General features: G+C 36.9%; 1 protein-coding gene across 2 annotated transcripts in view; it reads left to right on the forward strand.

The window, feature by feature from the left end:
* Positions 1–22,607, forward strand: part of LOC149191584 (1,4-alpha-glucan-branching enzyme 2-2, chloroplastic/amyloplastic-like) — a 425,710-nt gene that overhangs the window by 184,915 nt on the left and 218,188 nt on the right. For both annotated transcript variants that reach the window (XM_089404340.1, XM_089404341.1), the window contains exons 13-14: positions 20,633–20,762; positions 21,160–21,270. In XM_089404340.1, the coding sequence (XP_089260466.1) occupies positions 20,633–20,762; positions 21,160–21,270 (241 nt within the window). The remainder of the gene's footprint in view (positions 1–20,632; positions 20,763–21,159; positions 21,271–22,607) is intronic.

The following is a 22,607-nucleotide window of genomic DNA, read 5'->3' on the forward strand; positions in this document are numbered from 1 at the left end:
TCATGGAAATGGTCATACGTTTGAATGACTTACTTAACGCAGTTGAATCCCAAAAATGATATCTAATACTTAGAAATATTTTATATTATATTTGTGATTAACTATTAGATATTGTATATCACATGGAATATAATTGGTTAGTAGTGGTTATATATTATATAATATAATGATATTGATTATATAGTATACTATATAATATGTTGTAATTAAATAACTTGTTAGCTCTAATTAACTAATTAAATTATATAATTATTCATTGTATAATATATAACATAGTTAGTTGCATTGAATTATATATTATATAATATAGTATTATATTATATATAAAAATTTAAACATATTTAATTCTTTGTTTTATTATTTTATATAGTTATATATTATATAATATAGTACTATATTATATAAAAAAATTTAAACATATTTAATTCTTTGTTTTATATAGTTATATATTATATGATTAATATTTATTATTATATATCATTTTCCTAATTAAAATTATTATTAATATAAAGTGTTTATGTTATTTCAAAGTGATTACATTATGATTTATTTTCAAAAGCATTGAAAATAGTGATAATATATAATTCTTTATTTAATATTTCAAGAATATTAATCATAATTTTAGATGATCTTACTAAAACTTTAACCAATATGAGATTTATATGTAGTTCACTATTGCCAAATAAAATTTTGAGACAATCATATTTGACTTCTATAGTTCCAATTCAATGATTATCGTTGATCCAATTTCTTGAAACTCTATTGGTTTTTGAATTACAACTCAATAATCATATTTTTTCATATGAGGCATGTTTCCATCCATATACATGAGTAACCCTAGAAGAAGTTTTTCTCTTAAGACGCAATTTTCCAACAAGTATTGTCGCATGATCCACATATAGCAAACCTCGGATGCCTCTCACCCACTCTTTAGTCAACTCGTCATACAAAGTGCTTACATTTAATGTTTTAGGGCATTTAAGTTAGGACCATGGGGTTGAAATTTGATAATCAATCATGATGCTTGGAAGTTATACTTGCTGCCTTATTCCACCTTGGTGGTCATCTCTTCCTTTTAATGAAGTGCAAATTCCTTGGGCCTCTTCATTCACTATCTCGGAGGGGCACAAATAGGTGGCCTTAATAGAGATAACATATCCACTCTTGGAGAATGTAACTAAGTTTGGTCTTCATAATTTGTACCATTATGTATGTTATGTAAAAAGCAAAAAAGAAAAAGAAAAAGAAAAAGAAGAATTAATATTATTATTTTTCTACACAAGCACGTTCTTCATGCTCCTAGGTTTTTGAGTCAAAGAGTCGAAATCCTATTTGGACCTGTTGTAAAAGGAAAAAAATAATAATTTTCAAATATGTAATTTTGGGTCAAAAACACCTCTAGGTGCCAAGTCGACCTTGCCTCGATGGACATGTCTATTTGCACCCCTGTGAACTATATAAATAGAGGGAAGATAGAGCTCATTTGGACACACACTTGGATGATTTTGGTCTAAAATATCACAGAAAGGATAGAGATGTTGAGAAGGGCAATGTATGAGAGATGAAGTTTTATCTTGTTGTTGATCTCTTGCTCATGGATCCTGCTGGAAAGAAGGAAGGTTTGGCTTGGCATCTAGAGGTGGAAGTTTTCTATGGTCATGGGTCTTGGATGTCTCAATTTTGATCTAATTCTATAAGAAGATAATTTTGTTGGGTTTTGACCTGGCTTGGAGCCTATATCTTGTGTTCTTTTGTTTTTGTGATCTTCATGTTCATGTTATGATAATTGTTTCATTATAGAATAAGAATAAAAACTTAACAAGAAACAAACAACTATTATGGATAAGGAAATCTAAATTAAACTATAAAGCCTCCTGATTTCCAACATGGTATTAGAGCTAGGGTTTGTGGAGAGGAGGCTGGAAGATCACTTCTGCTAGCGAAGATTCACATTCTTACAAGTTTGTTGATCCTCTATGATGATTTTTGAGAAGTATTAAAACAAAGATTTGTGACGATCTTGATGGTCTCATGTGGTTCAATTTCTATAGTAGTGTGATAATCAACATCAATAAACTCTGGCATCAGGTAACATCTCTTGAAGCTCACTTATGATTTTGGCTCGTATATGTACAATGGCACACAATTATGAGATACCATTACACAGTGACATCGTTTCTGTTCTATGGTTTGAACTCTGTAGCAATATTTGAAGCCTTGATATACAATGACTAGCAACATTGGTTCAAAACATATGATGGTGTCAATGGTTTGTATCGATGGTTTGCATCAGTGGCATCCTCGCTATATACTGTTCAATCTCCATACAAAGGTATGCCATATAACATCTTAGGTTCGTATGGCATTGCATAGTTACGGTAATTCACTCTTCTTACGATGGCTCGTAAGCTCTCTAAGACTTGCTCTTTATATACGTTGGCTTGCTTCTTGTAGTGTGGCTCGATATACTTTGGTTTGCATTGGAGATGACACTATCTATTGGAGTACACTATGGTGCATTGGAAATGGCATGTTATACCATGAATCGTGTTATAAATTATGGCTCGTTCTAATGCTACAGTGGCTCACACAAATTGCTATGGCTGGATCTTTATCTCTGCAACATGATTTATATACATCTTGCATCCAAATGATTTGCTCTTTGTATATACATCCCACTTTGATTTGACTTTCGCTCGCTGAGGAACTTCTTGTGATAAATTGCCATATGTTTGGCTCGGGATTATGCGGCACAACGACTTGTGGCATCACTCATACAGTGATCTGAGGATTCTGTTAATTTACACAACAATGATATATATGACTCCTACAGAAATTAATCCACGGAGCATCATTATCTCGTCTCATGGATTTGACAATAACAAGATGAACATCATCTCGCTCTATGACCTAGGTGACTCGGATTACAATGCATCAGCCTGTACATATTACGTAGTATCTCTATGAATAATGACTTTGTGATATACCTGTGGATCACTTTATATCCTCGGGGCCCGCACATTGACACAATACAATGGCTCGAGTCTCTACAGTGATGGTTTACAATAACATATTGTTTGGCACGCAACTGTTGAACAACGTTTGAATTAGAGGTGGTTCGCAATGGCTTGCAAAAGATTATCTTGAAGTGATTACTCGTCTTGCATTTGATAGCAACCTTGTTGTGTGGTTTTAACAAAGAAGTCACAATTAGAGAAAGAATAAATTACAAAGCGACGATATGTTTGAAAACTCGTTTCTTTGGGGCATTACTGTGGCTCGGTTTTTAATAGCTCAGTACAGGAGTTTGCATCAAGTCTTTTAAGGACGACAACAAGTTTGTAGCACTACATTTAGTGTAAAAACAACGATGACTTGATATGTGACAGATTGAGAAATGTAACAAGCAGCCATGCGATACATGGAGTACATATGGACCAAAAGGAATGATATCTGAAGTTTGGTAGAGCTCTGTGAAAGACTCAATTGGCAATTCAACATAGGAGAAGTTGAGGGATCAATGTTGAAGATAAACACTTGTTAAAAAAGTTTTGGCACATGAAGAAGGACCGAATCTGCGAAGGGATGATAATATTGCAAGAGGTATGTACAATATTTTTGCGCATTTCCTATTAAGTGTCTTGGTTATGATCATTAGAAAGGGTCTGTAAAAGTCTGTTGGGTTTTGTAGTTAATCTATTGCATATCTTGAGATTGTAGAGTTTGTAGGTTTGTAAAAGTCTTGAAGACTTTTGATATTTAGGGTTTTTGAATCTTAGATTGAACTAACCCTACGATTGAAAACCCTTAACCTAATTGGTTGTTCCCTCTAAGGATACCCCAACACTTGAAATAAAACATCTAGGGTTTGCAAATTTGAATTTCGAAAGGATAATCTAAGGTATGTTGTAATTGAATAAACCCTAGGGGTTGGAAGTCAAAACCCTAGGGTTTTTCTTTTCCCGCTAAAAACCCTAATAAGGGTTAGATTAAGTAATTTAGGGTTTATATCTAGAACCCTAGAAGTACACCCTTTGAGAAACCATGGAAACCCTAGATTGACGAAATTGAGATCATGCTGTTGTCTTTGTATATTTTGCTTGGCTGTACTTGTCAGTAAGAAATTAGAATTGCATGCACATAATAAAGGAAGCAAGATGAGATGGATGGAAGAACAAAGCAAAGAAACACTCGTGCTTGTTGATGACTCCTTGAAAATGATGAGCATGATGGAAAGAGGGAACTGTAAGTACCTTGTTGGACATAATGTTGAAACTTCCAGCTAATGAGTTCGTTCTCGGAACACATTGATTATTGAAAGATGAAGCAGAATCTTGTTGCAATATAAACTTAAATCGTGCAAAGAAATGTTGATTTTAGAGGGAGAAAAATAACAGAATTTGACACCTTGTCTAAGAAGCTATTATAATTTGACAACTATGATATTGATGATCTGCTTGGGATATGACTTGGATCCTTGGTAGGACATATTGCAAAAGCACGTGAAGAGGTTGGAAGGAGAGTTCGTTTGATGATATTGATCAACATCAAATATGGTCCTCTAAAGAAAGAAAGAGAGTTGATAATGACAACTCCAAGAAAGAAGATATTGCAAGTTGATGATTAATCCGTTCCATGAGCACTTTGATTGAAAATGTAAAAAAACATGGAGAAGGAATTTTGTACAATATGTGGAAGGATGTTGATAAAGTAAGCAAAATCTGATACCTTGACAAAAGGACATCATAATGAGGTAATTTATTGATGATTTTATATTGGTTATTTGGTTGGTATATGGTTTTGCTACTTGGAAAGATGTTGCAGAAATAGATAATGGCAGTTGAGACAAGTATTTGTTTTCAACTCATTTCATTGAATACATGGATTGAGTGGATGGATTTGGTAATCCTTGAAGGAATATGTACAACATCTTGGGATTGAAAGGTAGCAGTACAAGAAGATAACTCAATATGTATGTTTTGATGACAATGAAAATCACTTTCATGATTAAAGGAAGATATGATTAGCCCTACTTCGATTGGCTCAATATAGTGCATCTATTGATGATGACTAGAGGAAAGTATATGAAAGATTGATGGCCTAAACCCTGCCATAGATTGAAGAAATTTTGGCTCCATTACAAAAAGCTCAATATGATGAGATGCAAAGGGAAGGAGGAGCCATGCAACTACTACTTGAAGATCTCCATGAAGAACTAGTAGCTAATGTATTAATGAAGACGAGCTAAAGAGCTTGTGGTTATGACTTCCCAATTGAAAGGAAGTAAGGAATCTCCTCTATGGTTGAGAGGGAGTAACGTGTCTCCTTGAATGTTTAAGGAGGAGCACGGATTTATTCCTTGATTATGAGGGAATTAAGATCTCCTCCCTGGTTGAGAGGGAGTGATGATGGACATTATATTCTCTCCTTCATGAGTCATGCACTAGGCCAGGACTAACAACCGTATGTCTAGTGAAGGCCATGGAGGGAGAATGGGGTCTGGAGGATTGGATAAGCATCTAAGACTAGTACTCCTTGAGGATTGGGAATCCAAGATAGGAAGTAGTCTTGTGGACCGACACTCTTTGAGGATTGGCTAGGTGTCCAAGACAAGAGTGGTCGAAGAGGACCAATATTCTTTGAGGATTGGGAGTCCAAGACAAGAATAGTTCTAAAAGGACATACCTGGTGAATATCTGGATGGGGTATGTGCCTTGAGAGGTAGTGCGGTGTCTCACGTAAAGCCTCCCAACATTGTGCTTTGTTCTAGTGGAAAGATAGAGCTTGTTAGTCAAGGCCTTGTTATGTTGACAATGTTGGTTATGATGTTGATGCCTAAATATGGCTTATCAATCCGGCTCTTCTTATGAGAATATTTCAGTTTGGGAGTATCCTTGTACCAAGTGTACAATTATGAATATCTCCCTACTTAAGAGGGAGTGTTGGAGAATGTAACTAAGTTCGGTCTTCATAATTTTTACCATTACTTATTTTATGTAAAAAGCAAAAAAAAGAAAAAGAATAATTATTATTATTATTTTTCTAGACAAGCATGTTCTTCATGCTTCTAAGTTTTTTAGTCAAAGAGTCAAAGCTCTATTTAGATATATTGCAAAAGAAAAAGAAAAAGAATTTTCAAATATGTAATTTTGGGTCAAAAACCCCCTAGGTGCCAAGTTGGCCTTGCTGCAATGGACATGTCTATTCACACTCCTTTGAGCTATATAAATAGAGGGAAGATGGAGCTCATTTGAGCACACACACTTGGATCATTTTGGCCTGAAATATCGTAGAAAGGATAGAGATGATGAGAAGGGCCGAAGTATGAGATGAAGTTCTATCTTGTTGCTGATCTCTTGTTGATGGATCTGCTAGAAAGAAGGAAGGTTTGGCTTGACATCTAGAGGTGGAAGTTTTCTATGGTCATGGATCTTGGATGTCTCAATTTTGATATGATTCTATACGAAGAGAATTTTTTTGGGTTTTCCCCTTGGAGGGGTTTTGCCTTGGCTTGGAGCCTATATCTTGTGTTCTCTTGTTTCTGTGATCTTCATGTTCATGTTATGGTAATTATTTGATGAAAGAATCAAAATAGAAACCTAATAAGAAACAAGCAATTACTATGGATAAGAAAATCTAAATTAAACTATAAAGCCTCTTGATTACCAACATCCACATCCTTTCATACTTAACATTTTCCATCTATCCCATGTACGTTGTCCTTTTTTTTTGTTTATTTGGTGGTTGTCATTTGCTCGTACTAGTTCCTTGTTTTCCTTATCATATGAGAAGAGGGGCTTGGAAATTGCCTAGAGGTTGATGCAAGTACAAAAGAATGGAATTTTAAAGCATGCGCCAATTGTTGAAATGCAAAAAGGTGGCAAGGGATGAATAAATGATTAAAAGCCTATTTAACTTGAGCTCTACCCCCTCATGTGAGGCCATCACCCTATTCCTAGGTTTACCATACCTATCAAAGTAAAAGGGACTTATGAAAACATCGTAATCCTATGAGCAATGAATTGCCTCATCCTAAAAGGGGTCTTAAATTAAATAAATGAAAGCTGGCCAAGCAAGCCAAATCAAGGAAAAGAAAAAGGCAAAGTAAAGGATGAAAAAGACAATGTAGAGGAAAGGTTAACTCAAGTCATGGAGGCACTCCCTCCACAAGGGCATTCATGGGTGAAGTATACCCCATGCCACATCACTTATCACTTACACTGTACACCTATTGATTGAAGGGTCGACCTAGGAACTGCTTCTCCCCCTAGGGATGGGAGCATATGATAAGGCCATTTGATCCTACCATAGCTAAATCTAACAACTTGTATAAGGCCAAAAACTACTGTGAAGTTTGATGATGATGCTTTTTGTGATATAGTAATATGGCTTTAACATTAAATATGGTCCGCTTTTTATGCTTCCATGACTCTTGTGTCCATGTTAGATGATCTTATTTGATTCTTTGAGCCTACACTTGATGTTGATCTAATCATATTCATGGTCCTTTGGAGGACACTAATGATGCTTCACCCATGCCTCTTGCATGTTGATGAGACACCCTTTGGAGGGCCTTCTATTGTGATTTTGGTATTGCACCTCTATTGTTGGCGACATGGTATGCTTTGAGAGACACTTCTATAGCTTCAACACCTTGGACACTGCCCATTGGAGTTAGGACGTTGCCCTGAAAAGGTGACATGGTACCCTAGATGATGACATGGTCTTGAGGAGGTGACATTAGGGCTTGAGTGAGCACTTTTGGATGATGGGACATGATTTTTGATGAGGAAACATGCTTTATGGACTACTTGTTCCACCATTTGATGGAGAGACATGTCTTTTGAGGATGAAGTCACCCTTTCTAAGCTTGTCGACACATGTGTCGGTTAACTGTGGGGATTTTTCTTGTTTTATCATTATATTTTCACATTTGAGGCTATATTGGGGGTTGGCTTGATGACCTATCCACATCGTATGGATTTTATATTATTATGGGTTTTTAGCTTAATTTGAAGTAAATTGCTTAGTTACCTTCATATAATAGGGGAGTGATTCTCTTCTTTGGATCATTGTCACACTTGAAGATCAATCATATTTTGTATTAGTCTTTTCTCTAGCTTGCTATTGAGCACTAGTTGAGAGATCTTTCTTGGGGGCCCTTGTGATGCGGATTGTTCTCTTTTCATGGATGGTTATGGTTAATCTTGGATAAATGCATGGTAAAATAAGTACGTTTACTTATTTTATCTTGTTTCCATGTTTTATTGGATGGACAAATCATGTATGAAGCATGATAGCGTGGTATTTGTTTCATGATCCTTGGTAAACTAACCCTCATTCGAAGACTTTGAGGAAGTAGCATGCTAGCTCCTTCTCTTAATTCATCTTGAAAATTGAGAACCTTGATCTGAAACCCGAGCGTAAGTAGGTTTACTTGCCTTTGTTCAAATATTGATTTTAATCTATGGAAAGCCTCTATTAGTTTGTTCCTAGACTCTGTAAGCCTAGATCGAGAAGTCACTCGTCCTTTCTTGTGGCAATCATATTTCTCTGTAAATTTTTGTTTGTTTGTTGTTATAGGATAAATTAGGGTTAATTTACAACAAAATCTTATATTTTCTTCATTTATTGACTTGGACATTGATTACCTAGGCTTAGGAATTGTTTTAAAAGCATTAGATATGTCAGAAATCATATTTTATGTGCAATTTCCGGGCATTAATTAGGTCTGACGTCTATGGTTTTATTGTTGTTATATTCCCTTTTAGCCATTTAAATTTGTTGTAATTTATTTTCTTGTTTACTCATAAATTTATCCTTTATTTTATACTTGATTTTCATAGTTTTCAAGGGCTAAAACTATGGTTATCATAGGCTGTTATGTTGCTACTATTTGCTGATTTTTCATGATAGTTTATGAGAGTCTTGTCTATTTTTTGGTTTGGTGTGTTTAGGAAACTTATTTGAGCCTCTATTGTCAACCTTATTCGTTTAGATTGAGCCATACCATCCTTTGCACCCAAATATGGAGAACATTCTCTTATCTACCCCAAACCCAAATTTCTTATATTTATAATTGGTAGAAAATCATCGTAGAACCATTAAGGGGCACTTAGCTTAAGTTCCTTGGATTATTTGATCCCTAAGATCTACTAGGGAAGTCTCCCTTGTGTTGGATTGTGTCCATCACTAGAACAAGGAGAGTAGTTAATGAGGTGAGAGTGGTGACACTCACATTGTTGCACTTGATATAGGTTGCCTAGTGTGGCTTTGCACTAGGGTGCTAGATTTTGTTGTGACAAGACCCATTTTATATCCAAATTTTCTTTGATGAGGTATTGCAAAGAAAACACCATTCTTCTAGTTAATTTTGATTATGAGTTGTGAGTATAGTTCTTCAAGTGGAAGAGGATGATATCATTACTAGATTGGACGATTTAAGGAAAGCACATGAGGCCATTGGATGCTTGGTCATGTCTATTGGTTAGGCATATGGGAAGGGCATGACACTCCTAAATTTCATAGTATTTGTCACAAAAATATATAATTTATTAAGTCTGTTGATGCATTGATAGATGTTAAAGATGCAAAATTGTTGCTTGAATTGTTGGATTGATTCATCAAAGAGATAGGTGTGCAACATGTTGTGCAAGTTGTAATAAATAACCTTGATAATTATGTGGTTGTTGACAAGTTCCTAAGTAAGAGGCACTCCACAATGTTCTCAACTCCGTGTGCTTCCTATTAACCCCCATATTGTATGAAAATTACATTTGTGATTTTCATCACAAATATAGGTTTTCATGATGACTAGGGGTACATGTGGCTATTGATGGCCTATGGTACTTTGACTTGGCTTAGAAATGGTTTGGTGCTTTTGGTTGATGGTAGAGGATAGTTGATGAGATGCTCCTTTGATGGTATGGTGTTTCTAACATGCTCCTATTTGTTAACCCTCATTTTGCATGAGGCCATGAGGAACCTGTCGAAGTAACTTGAATTTGAGTCCTCGTTTTATCGGTACACCTTTTTGCTTGATTCATGTTGTGCTTAGATTATTATTTTGAGGCATCTTGGGTTTAGCATATGAAGGTATTGCACAAGGGTTTTGGGTAGCCTAGCATATTTTGTTAACCCTTTTGTACATCAATGGAAGTGAAACCCATCAACTTAGGGTATCCCTAAGTATTTTTGATCAATAATTTTTATGTTGATGTGCTTGGGTGGCTAAAGTGTGATGGTGATTTCCTAAGTTTTTATTGCTAAATTTGATGATTATTGCCTTCATTATGTGATGCTTTCCCTCTTGGAGTGTTGAGTTCTCATCCTAGGAAAGTGCTTCAGAAGTTTGACCAAGGCTTGGAACAAGGAGCTTGATGGGTTTTCATGCTAGTGGGTGGCTTTTACCCTAGGTTTTGCTTTCCATTCCTAATTTGATCCTTTACGGTATCATGCATTAGGAGGGTTCCTAGGATGAAGGTTTATTTTGAGACCTATTATCGCAAAATCTAGTAGGCCTAGTGCAAATCCCCACTATGCAATCTAGCTCTTATGGTAACAAGTGATCAACCACTACTGTAACCATAGTGGCTTTGCTCCAACTATTTAGCGATGGATATTATCCCCACAAGGGAGGCTTCCCTACACAAGATCACCAACAAGATATTCAACTATGGAGGGTTCAATGATGATGCGAGGTCTAAACATTGAAGGAAAAGGTACTGGCCAAGCCTTGAAAGTTTGAGATAAGAGTTGTCTAAAGTTTAAGTGAACTTTCCTAAGACCTTTATAACTTAGAAAAAAATTGTTGTAAGTTAGTTTGTATGATATGCAGATTTTGGGCATGCGATAACGTACTACAGCTCAGAAAAATAACTTATGAGTGAGAAGATCAACAAAGGAGCAAAGGCTATGAAGGAGGCAAGCTAGGGTTAAGTAAACAATGGTTTTTAATGGGTGAAAATGCATGAAAACAATTAAAATCAAGGCGTAAACCCTAATTTTGGGATGAAAACATGCAATGAATGTTGGAGTTTGCCTTTTTATTTTTATTAAATGCAATCCCTTTCAATAACAAATGGACGATAAATTGCTATTAAATGTAGATTTAAGCTAACCCTAACCCTAGTTACCATAAATTTAAGAGAAATAAGAAATTTAAATGACCACCACAAGGTATTTTAATTCCTTCTATCAATTCGGCAATGGAGTCAAATGATGGCGAGGTCAGTGATAGAGGAACCTAGATTAGGTGGGTGGAGGATTAAGAAGCTTCTCTTAGAAACCATAGTGACTTTCTCTAAATGGATATTTAAGTTCAAGGGATGTATGAACCAAGTTCCTTTGATGGATTCTTGAAAGACTAATTATGCAGAGCGTAAGGAAACAAGATTTCATAAAAGATATTGCACTTTTTAATATGGCACATAAAAGCCTTGATTTCAGAAATTTCCATGCTAAATGTAAGAAAATCAATAATAAATTTACCACATTGAATCGAGAATCAGTTCATCAATTGAAGAGAAGTCTCCTCATTTAAAAACATCCCTCCCAAGGCAATTTTTCCCACCAAGATCACATTGTGTCCAAGAGAAAAGAAGAGAGCTAATGCACACTTCTTGAGAGAGAGGTGCTGTGTTGTGCGGTGATTCAAAATGAAAGTGACTCCCCTCTATTTATATGAGGGTAACCAAGTCACCAACCTTAAGAAGCCTAAGAAGCCTCTCTTATAAACCCTAACGAATTTCTCTAAATGGAGATTTAAGGTCAAGAGATGTATGAACCAAGTTCCTTTGATGAATTCTTGAAATACTAATTATTTAAAGCATAAGGAAACAAGATTTCATAAAGGATATTATAGTTTTCAATATGGCACATGTTGAAGTTTCTATGTTTACTTAGTTAGAAACCCTCCATGCACTTTATCTGATTTATTCCTACCTACTTGTTATTTTCCTTAACAAGTTATTTACAGTGTAAATACTGAAAATAAACACTAGTGCATGCTCAAAATGTTACAGATCAACAACTAAAAGAAACATAAACAAATACACCATATGACACCGTTATTTTTGGACTAATGTCCCGGGAAAAACCCAATGTCGGAAAACTGGTGCAGCTATTTGAGGGTTTTCTTATTAAGCAATATCAAAGTACAATCTGGGTGCCAAAACTGGCGTACCCAACAGAGAATTTCCTTGGCAGTAATACCTCTTAGTTTCTGACAAATCTCCTGGCTGAAACCCCGGATAATCCTTCCGACAGTTCCTCAGCTCAAATCTGCCCCATAAACCCCAGCGTTTGCCTATCTGGACTGCGTCAGCCTATATAGGATTGCGTCAGCCCCAGGAGGCCCCGCGTCAGCTCTCTGACCCTCTGCATCAGCTACACTGGCCTCTTTGGTGCTATGCGCAACACTTAGCTGCCTTTGCGTGGCCTGCGTGAGCACTGGCTGCTCCTGCGTCACTATCTCTGGCTTCTCAGCTGCTCTCCTGACACTATCTCTGCCTCTCTATCTCTCTGTACTCAATGCCCCTCAGCTGCTCTTTGATCACTGATTCTATCTCTCTTAGCAGACCCCGCTCTAGAGAATAGAATGACTAATCATCTAGTGTACTCTCCAAGTGACCCTTAAGCCTTCTCTTATACTTTTCCTGTTGACGATTCAACGACCGAGATTAAGTCCCTAATCAACGACTAAGATCAGATATGGCTTGATCCATGTCTTTTGGACCATTCTAACATAGTTTCATATTAATACACATTAATATTTTGTTTTCCCTAAGTTTAGACTTAGGGACTCCATTAAAAAATATTAATTATTTTAATATCTCCTGAATTGTTTAGAATCTGCCCAAACCCTTTCTGGGTATTGGAGATTTCATGTGCCACATCCTCTCCACCAAGTTTTGTGGCTAGGGCATATCCAATGCTACCCCAAATCAACAACACATAGAAACCCTAATTTTAGAAAGTTGCATGCAAAATGGTAAAAAAGCAATAATAAACTTACACCATTGAATCAAGTATCACTCCATCTGTCCAAGAGAAGTCTCCTCATTCAAAAACATCCTCCCAAGGCAATTTGCTCCACCAGGATCACATTGTGTCGAAGAGAAAAGAACAAGAGAGCTAACACACACTTCTTGAGATAGGGAGAAAAGTGTTGTTTTGTGTGGTGATTCAAAATGAAAGTGACTCCCCTCTGTTTGTATGAGGGTAACCAAGTCACCGACCTTAAGATAGCTTCAAAGCTTTATAAATACATCAAAATAGCCCACACATGTGCGAATAAAGGATCTCCATGATGACGTCATCCTCTCAAAATGGACAATCTCCATCACGCAAGTGACAAGAGGCTCATGAGTGCTCCTTACTCCAAGAAATCTTTAAAGTACATGGCTATATTTCCAAATAACTCCTACTTCACCATGACGTTATCTCCAAGAAGGCTTATGTCACCCTCTGAATGCGTTTGGGGATGATGTGGCATGATTTAAGGCAAGCATTGGCACATGGGCATGATGTACTATCCCTCCAAGCTATGTTAGTAATAACCATCTTAATCTAAGTTTTGGTAGAAGGAAACATCCATCAAACAGGGTCGAGGTCAACCTTGGGGCATCTTGGGTCCATTTGGGCACATCAACAAACAAGCCAACGCCTTGGCTTCCTAGCACAACATTTCAACATTTGGAGGTGTAGCAAGGTGCATACAACCATGTGGAGTCTCATCAATGCTCAATGCCCATCTCTTAAGGGCAACACTTGGGCTACAAGGTCATGTCTGCTCTCAATAATGGGAAAAATGTCCTCTGAAAAGTGTTGGATATGTGGCAAGTTTTCCTTCAAAGGATCTTTGCTGCATGAGTGATGTACTAGCTGAAGCATACCCTAAAAGATCATGTGAGATTAACATCATTAGGGACAAAACCATTAGATTATCATTGTGAACCATATTCAATGTTAGGGATAAAAGAATAATTCACACAAGCCTTGCCTTCCAATGCCTTTCTAGCTCAGTATTTGTAAGCAAGTTACCACACTTGTGTTAGGGATGATTATGCCTTCAACCATATTAGGTGCTTCCAACATCCAAGGGGAAATTCATGTCATAGATATACCCATCAATCCATATGTGCATGTGATAATGATGGTGATGGAGTGGGCAATGTTACCACAAAAGCTAGCAAGCCTTGGAGAGTACCCTACAAGGCAAAGAGCTAGACTAGGTGCTAACAATGGGACAATGGCCCACTGTCACCACAACCAAGGTCCCTTGCTCTTTGCGGACTTTCACTTATGGGAGGAGTCCCGATAAGGTAATGATCACCTATAATAGATATTCTAGGGTTTTGAGTGCAAGGTGATATAAAAGGACTTCTCAAGGAATGCTTAAAAGTTGTGATATAAGGCTTCAAAGGCAATTCACACTCTATGAGAGTCTTAATAATGAATTGCACAAGACCTCGGTTTTTGTGAATTATTGTGGATGAAGGTACTTCCAAGATCAAGGCAATGAGTTGAAACAGATTCTTATGATATACTTTACCAAGTACTAAGCTCATACAACCCTCAAGGAAGTCCCCAAGTTGGGGAAAAAGTAGTTAGGGTTTCCCTCTTAGGGAAACGCCTACGGCAAGAGATTTTATGGATGAAATGCAAGTGGATGCTGACCAAACTTTGAGGTGAAGTAGTCAAGACCCTAGGCTTGAAGTTAGGCTCTTGGAATCCCATCAAACCTCATATGCTATTCACTCTATGCCCTAGATAGTCGTCCTACCTTAAGAGGACCAAAATTTAGATACGAGAATTTATGGAGAAAAAGTGAGTTTGGCTGCCAAGGATTAGTGCCTTGCCCTTTGGGTATATGGAGTCTTAGGAAGCTTAAGATGAGCTAAATCATCTCTAAGAAGGATTAAAATTGATGCTCCAGGTACCAATTCTAAACATTTACCCACTTCAAGAGATAATGGAGTTTCATGGAGGGTTCAAAGATTTTCCTCCACTAGGAACATTCATTACATGTAATACATTGAATAACATATGCAATACTCAACTACAAAGCCTTTCCAAGAATTAATTTTCAATAATTAGGGCATAATTAACACATTCTAGAAGCAACAATTCCATACGTTAAAAAAATTCAAGCGAAGAATTCCATCAACATTAAGCACTTACAAGATAACATGTAATATATCCATCCAAGATCCAAGAAATGGCTCCAAAGACAAAATCGAACTAGCTCCAAATGTCAAAATGCATCCATAAGATTCTCTAAAAGCCAAAGAAACAAGTGCGAGTTCTTGTCAAGAGATCCTATCCAAGAGTGATGATAATGAGAAGCTCAAATGAGCTCTCATCTATTTGTACATGATCTATCAAGTCTAATTTTAGCCTAGAAGCCCCTCGTAGTTGTCAAAATGGAGGGAAAAACTAATTGTTGTTACAAGCCAACCACACAGCCAATGAAAAATCATTAAGAGAAACACACAAGAGAGCCGAAATGCTAATGTCGTCATTGCGTGGTCATCTTAGAGGCATATATTGAGTTCTCTCTGTGCCGAAGTGAGTCAAGAGGGCTCCGTAAATCATCTACTAGGGGTTGGCCCCTAGACATCCATGGAAATCATCAAGCGAACCCCAATTTTGTATTTGGGCACAAAATGGGCCTCATGGGTCTCCGGGTGGTAGAATTGTCTGAATCTGCTCCATTATTGAGGGCTCGGAGAATGGTGCTTGCCCTATCACGTATCAAAGGGTGAGACAAACCTCTTTGGGCCTCAGATCAGTTGCCAAAACATGTGTACACTGGCAAGTTGACTGCATCATGCTGGTCCGAGTGTATCATCTCGTGAATATTGTGGGGTAAAGTGTAGACTGCTGTGGTGTCGTAGGTGCCCATGGAGTGAAGTAATGATGCTCTGCAAGTAATGACTAGCACAATGTTTATGAAATACTTGATAATTACTTTTGATGTTGATCTTCTTTTCATTTATTCCAATATATCATTCAACAATTATACTTCATAAATTCAACCATAAAATAACAATAAAACAATAGAGAGCACACTGCACAAAGAGAAGACAAATTTTACCATGGTAGAACCCTCCAAGGGGAAAAACCCTGCTACCTCTTTCAATAGAGAAATTCTTCTGTTCAACAAGAGACACACCTAGACCTATGGTCTAACCTGGTCAACCCCTCCAAGTCAAGTCTCCCAATCTGATCGAAAATTTGGCTTTGCTTGATCTGACCTAGAATTTCGGCCCTCCTGCAGCTGCCAGTTATTCCAGGATTTCATCCCTTGCAACTATCTAAAATTTTGGACCCTTGCAACAGAACTGCCCAGAAAAACTATGAACCAGAAGAGAGAGAATCTATCCACACGTGCGAGCTTTAGAGAGATAAAGAGATGCAAATTGTCTTCTTTTCCATTCTCCTTGTCCTCCTTGATCTTCGTTAAGATGTCCAAAAAATGTCTTCTTAAGGAAGTGCGAATTAGCGATGGAGGAGTGAGGTTGAGCTACCTTTATATAGTGATATGCTTGGGTCGAATGGGTGTGTCCTTTTCCCCGGGCCGACTTGACTTGGAGGGAGGCTGACTTAACAACTTTAGGAGCCAAAATTTACAATTTAAAAATTCAAGTTTTTTCTTTTAAAATTCGTAATGAGACTTTGACTCAAAATAAATTTTCTTTCGACTCTAGCATTTAAAATATGATTTACAATAATCAATACATGTACATCAAGTGGCCAAATATAAATAACGAAGACCAACTATAGTTACAAATTCAACAACATGGCTCTCAACACCTCACCTTGAGGGTGTCATATGCTCCTCTAGTGAACTTAGGCCCTAGTTAAGTTGCCCAATCCATAATGAAACCACTTGCCAATCACTTATAATATCTAGTGCTGCATCCTCACCATCAGGTACATTCCATTAGTGCATCTAAGTGAACTGGGCTTGTTAATCAAGGGCACATTGAGACTTCATATGGGGCTTCTCTTCCAAATTAGGGGCTTTGTTTTCGTAAAAGTGTTACCTCCCTAGGTAGGAGTGGTTAATAAACAACCCTATTAGGTGTTCCCAATCCCTAAGGGGAAAGACAGGTCCCTGGTACATCCGTCAATTAATAGGTGGCATGTGAATGATGATGAAATGGATGGGAAAACAGGGGTCTGAAGGCCAGATGCCATGCATACAAGGATAACAATGATGACAAATGTCCACATATTGGTCATATAGATGTAGGAGTGAGCAATTGTCTATACATGAGTTACACCAACCTTTGTTTTTCCACCCCTATTTATTTTCCTTTTGCCTTTTCTTGATTTTTCTTTGTATTACCTGCTTGGGGCTTTAGGAAATGAGAGCATGCTATGAATGATATAAATCAGTTATTAACCCCTTAAAGTGGGGTAGTTCATTTCCCACTAGGAGTTGGGATGTGCATGGGTTCCTTAAAGATGTAAAGGGCACTCAAGGGCCCTAAGAACTAGGGTGATGGCCATGAAAAGGGGTAGAGCTCATGTTTGGATTTTGCCCACATGCTATATTTAATGTCCTGGCGATATTTTGGATTTTATAATATTCTTTTTTTTTGTTTCTTGGTTGTGGCCATGATATGCTTTTAACTTTCTTTTAGTTGCATCAACCTCCGGGGCAACATTTCTGGGCTCGACCTAGATATGTGGACCAAGGGAGAGGGGTGTGCCAGTGACTTGTGGGCCCAGTGGTCATGTGGACTTAGAGAAGGAAAATGATGAATAAGGCTTGTAATGTGTGGAGGTGAGTGAAAAATATGCAACAGGAAAACGAGACCATGCTACCAAAATTGGGGTTTCCTAAGTAGTGCCCTTCCTAAAGCCATAGGCCAATAGGGGAGATCCCATGGGACTAGGATTGAAGATTAGTCCTCCATTTAAGGTGCGAGAACAAAACCATGGTCAAAGCCCTTCCTTCTTCCAAGTCATCCAATAATCCATGCCCAAAATGCCCAATGAAAAAAAAGCATAACCACCTGATTGCACAATGAAAAACATACATTTTGGGTTGGATTGCCCACCTTCTAACATATGCTCTTGGCAGATGGGCGAGGAGACATATAACTGATGCAGGGAGTGGAGATAAAGTGGCAGAGCACATTAGCTATGGGTGGCTCTCAGGGGCTACTGTCTACCGGATGAAGAAGATGACTAGGAAATAAGCTCTTCTAGGGGTCCCCACTTTTGGTGGGTAATAGGAAAGACTTCAGGGAAGATGGCCATAGCCATGGTAACAACTAGATGGGGTCCAACATCTCTTAGTACTACAATCAGAAGCATGTAGGCATGAGTTACCCCTTTCTTTCCCTTGCTTTTTCCACCCCTTTGGTATGCCTTTTACTTTAATGATTTATCTTTCTTTTGTGCATAGCTTAGGAGACCAAACTTGCTTTTGCTTTTCCAATACCCCTTAAAGATGTAGTAGTTTCTTGCTCCTCGAGTTTGGGACATTCAAGAGTTCCTTTATGGTGTAGCATGGAACGTTGAGGAACTGGGTGATAGCTAATGAAGTGGGTAGAGCTTATGCTAGGTTTTTCCCCATGTTCTTACTAAGTCTTAGCCATCTTTTGCATTTTTCTTTTCTTTAGTTGTGGCTTTATATGCTTTTATCGTTCTTTCAACTGGATCAACCTCTTAGGGTAAATATTTGGGTCTTGACTTAGAGATAAGGATCAAAGGTGCTGGTCGCAATGACAAATGACAACCAACCAAAAGAATGGATGTGAATAACAATTAGTATATGGAATGTGGTGATTATAGATTGTCTTGGGCATGCTGCTTCAGTCAGTGCCTTCTATTAGTGGTTCTCCTTAAAGACATACCTCAAGGGAGGTCACACTAGACTAGGGCCAAAGGACTGGAATTTCATTGTTGTTCGATGGACTATGATACTCCATTGTCCCATTCATGTGCTAACACTTTTTGTCAAACGCTCCTTTGCTTACTCATGTAATTTTTTCACTAGTAAGGTTATGGAAGGGGTCCTTATGTGTCTACAAAAAGATGTACCTCATCAAGAAGATTGTAGAACCATTAATTGTGGGATGGAGATGCATAGGAACAGCAATAGAGTATTTTTCCTTTGATACTATTGTCTAAGGTAGGAAGATTTTAGTGCCAAATAAGCCGTTAGGGTATATAATTTTTATTACAAGCTCTAGTTGAAAGTTGAATTATATTTTCTTTATTTCCCATTTTGTATTGTACAAATTGTAGCTTTTGTGTTTCTTTCTTCTTAATTGTTTGTAGATGTTTTGGTGGAGAAATTATGGTGCAGAAACACCACTTTTATGGAAATTTTCTATTGGGGTGCTCAGCCAAACTTGTAGTGCTTCAAGTTGTGAACACAATTGGAATATATTTATAAAATAGACTCAAAGAAGTGCAACGTGTTAGAAATTGGCAATTACAACTGTTATAATTTTTGACATATTTATAACCCTTGAGATAATCAATTTTATTATGACCTTCTTACATGTTAGAGTTTCAAAGCTTGAATGATATGGCTTATGTCCACTAAAATTTTCAACTATGGGTGATGCAACTTGAGAAAATCCCTGATATGGATGACATTTCCTTGGAAAACATTAACATAATGTCTCAGTGGAGTGTGGAGTATAAGATACAGATGACATAGGAGACACTTATGTGCTTAGAGTAGCATCACCAACAGTAGGCCAAGGGGACAGTGGGAGATATCCATATCTATTATTCACTATGAGGAGGGTGATGTGACAGCCTGAACTCTACTTTTTACATAGTTTGATATGCATCTACCCACCAATTATCTTCAAATAGATGTTATAGGACCTTCTAGTGGCAAAGGAACCACGACCTTTTCCCATGAAAGTGGGAGAAGTAATCAATAGCTAACTTCTAGATTGTCATTGTAGATGATTTGTAATGATGTGCCACACTGATATATTTGATTTGATTTTGTATTGGTTGTTTAGTTGAGTCCTTCATAGAACAACATCCAAAGTTCAGTAGCCACTTTTAATGTATCATCTGGCATCCACTACATCATATATATATGTTTGTGTGTCTGTGTGTTCTTTTCAGATATGCCAATGTCTTTAATCAATGTTGCTGCCAGTTTATAGTTTAGAAAAATGGAAAATAAATCTATTTGTGTTTTTTAATGCTTGCCGCAGTTTTCCGATTTTCACCAATGTTCCGATGTCCCAATATTTGGATCTTCCATGGTCTTTTGTGGATACCAATTTTTGATCATTGATATTAACATAATTTCTTTGCCTTTCTTTTCCCTTTCTTCATGGTATGGAGGATCTTTTCTAAATCCTTAAAGTATGTTCACATTGAAATTGAAAACAGAAGCAGTTACTATACTTTTGAAGATTGGGATCTCATCAAATTAGGTAACAGTGTTAGAGATAAGACATGTCTGTCACTTCATATGATGTCATCACTGCTACTTTTTGCTGGTTATTCAATTTAGAATGGTTAAATAAGATAAGTATGAAGGTATTTTACCAATGAACTGTCTCAAATTATCCATGTTTGCTCAGCAAGTTCATAGTCCAACATGTTAACATCCATATATATGTTGTCTATGCAGTCATGCTTCAAATAATGTCTTAGATGGACTGAATATGTTTGATGGAACTGATTCTCATTATTTTCACTCTGGATCTCGAGGATATCACTGGATGTGGGATTCACGCCTCTTCAACTATGGTCACTGGGAGGTATGTCAAGAAATTTTATGATTATTGGAGTATAAAATTATGTGATGTAAATGTTATGTTCTCTTAAGTTATTTTTTCTGTTTCCCTTGATTCTTTTGGGTTTAAAGTTGCTTAATAATTGAGTTTATCTTAGATGTACTGTTAAGCCAGTGCATGGCATTCTAATGTGCTCAGTTTATAAGTTCCCTTCATTTTTCTTCTTATATTTTTCCTAATTGGACATAAACAAAGGCAGAGGGGTGTTAGAATGTTTTGTTCAATTTAGAAACCCATTTTCATTTTACTTCGTACTTATTTGACATTTCCATATTCAGAATCAGACAAAAGAAGAGGAAATTATAGCTACAAGAAAGGAATGATAAGTTTAAAGAAATGTATGCTGTGTCATTTTCTTCAGGTGCTCCGGTTTTTAATGTCAAATGCCCACTGGTGGTTGGAGGAATATAAATTTGATGGGTTTAGGTTTGATGGTGTAACATCTATGATGTACACCCATCACGGATTACAGGTATACAAGGACATTAGAGTTTTCATTGGTTTGATTAATTTTTTCTTTTTTGCTATTTCCTACTCTGCACAGTTATAGTTATTATTCTTTGAAACTATACATGATCCGATGGTTAGCTAAATATTGATTGTTTGGGTTGGGAAAGAATTTGCACCACTGAAATTTTCTTCATTCGAGGTATAATATCATTTACATAGATATTTTTCCTAAATTTTCATTATTTCTGGTTATTGTACACTCTTCTTTCCTGGTAAGCTTCATTGCTCACTATTCATTTAGACTTGTATAGAATATTGTTAATGATACATGGTATTTAGAAAAAGTTTTGATTTGAGTTGCTGGACTCTTTATTTTCTTTGGACAGTCTAAGAATTGTAACTGGAATGGTTTAACAGGTTGCATAATTCGTTTTCATCTTTGCATGCTGTTGCAACCCAAAATAGAGTGCATTTTGAGACATTTTTTTTTTCTGCAGCACTATACAGAAGAGATACGGATTTAAGGAGCATATTTCTAGCATCCTCTTTTATATCACCTTTTTCTTTCACATCCTCACGTATTTTTAAGGCTTTTTTGATGGTTGAGGTCATACATTTGGAGGCGGGGTTGTGCATGTGGCAGAGAATCACCTTTTGTAGCCCTTATCTGCCTATTTTCATTTATATTTGTTCATTGAGGGTGCATTTTGTTACCTCTTCAACTGGTATCTAAGTGGAAAGAGCCCTAATCCACGGATGCAACCTTGAGGTAACCTTAGAAGAAGTACCATTCTCACCTTAGTACAGTTCTCCTTTTCACTTTTGGCTGTCTTTCTAAAGGCCAAGGTGGGTATCCCTAAAGAATGTGAGGAATAAGACTAAGTCTAGAAGATTTAGTTATTTAAGAGCCCAAGACATAATAAGTGTATCTTAATGATAATAAATATATGATGCAAAGATTTACTTTATGAAATACAAATGTTCAGAATCCAATATGAGATATAACCTTGAAAAATAAAAGGATTCAACGCTTCAAGAAATATTTAGATGTGATGCTTCACACAAGTCAATTCCTGCATTTATAAACCCAACTATACATCAACTAGATCCAATGTGGATAAACCAATTTATAATTGTATGGATCCATGGACCAAATCTGGTTTTATGATATGATTTAGGGCAATTATCAGAAAAGCCCAGCAACCTTTTCTTAGAGAAATTTGTCCATTCAACAAAAGATACAATAAGAAATTTTCCAGTCAAACAAATCAAACTGACCAATAACCAAGCCCAGGTTAAAGCTGGTCAAACTGTCCTCAACAAGTTTCAAAACTTCGTCCTTCTCTTCCTCAGAAAATC

This window comes from Pinus tabuliformis, chromosome 2_2, assembly GCF_031772625.1.
Source record: "Pinus tabuliformis cultivar Carrire ecotype Pingquan chromosome 2_2, CPIR1, whole genome shotgun sequence".
In the NCBI taxonomy this organism is placed as follows: Eukaryota; Viridiplantae; Streptophyta; class Pinopsida; order Pinales; family Pinaceae; genus Pinus; species Pinus tabuliformis.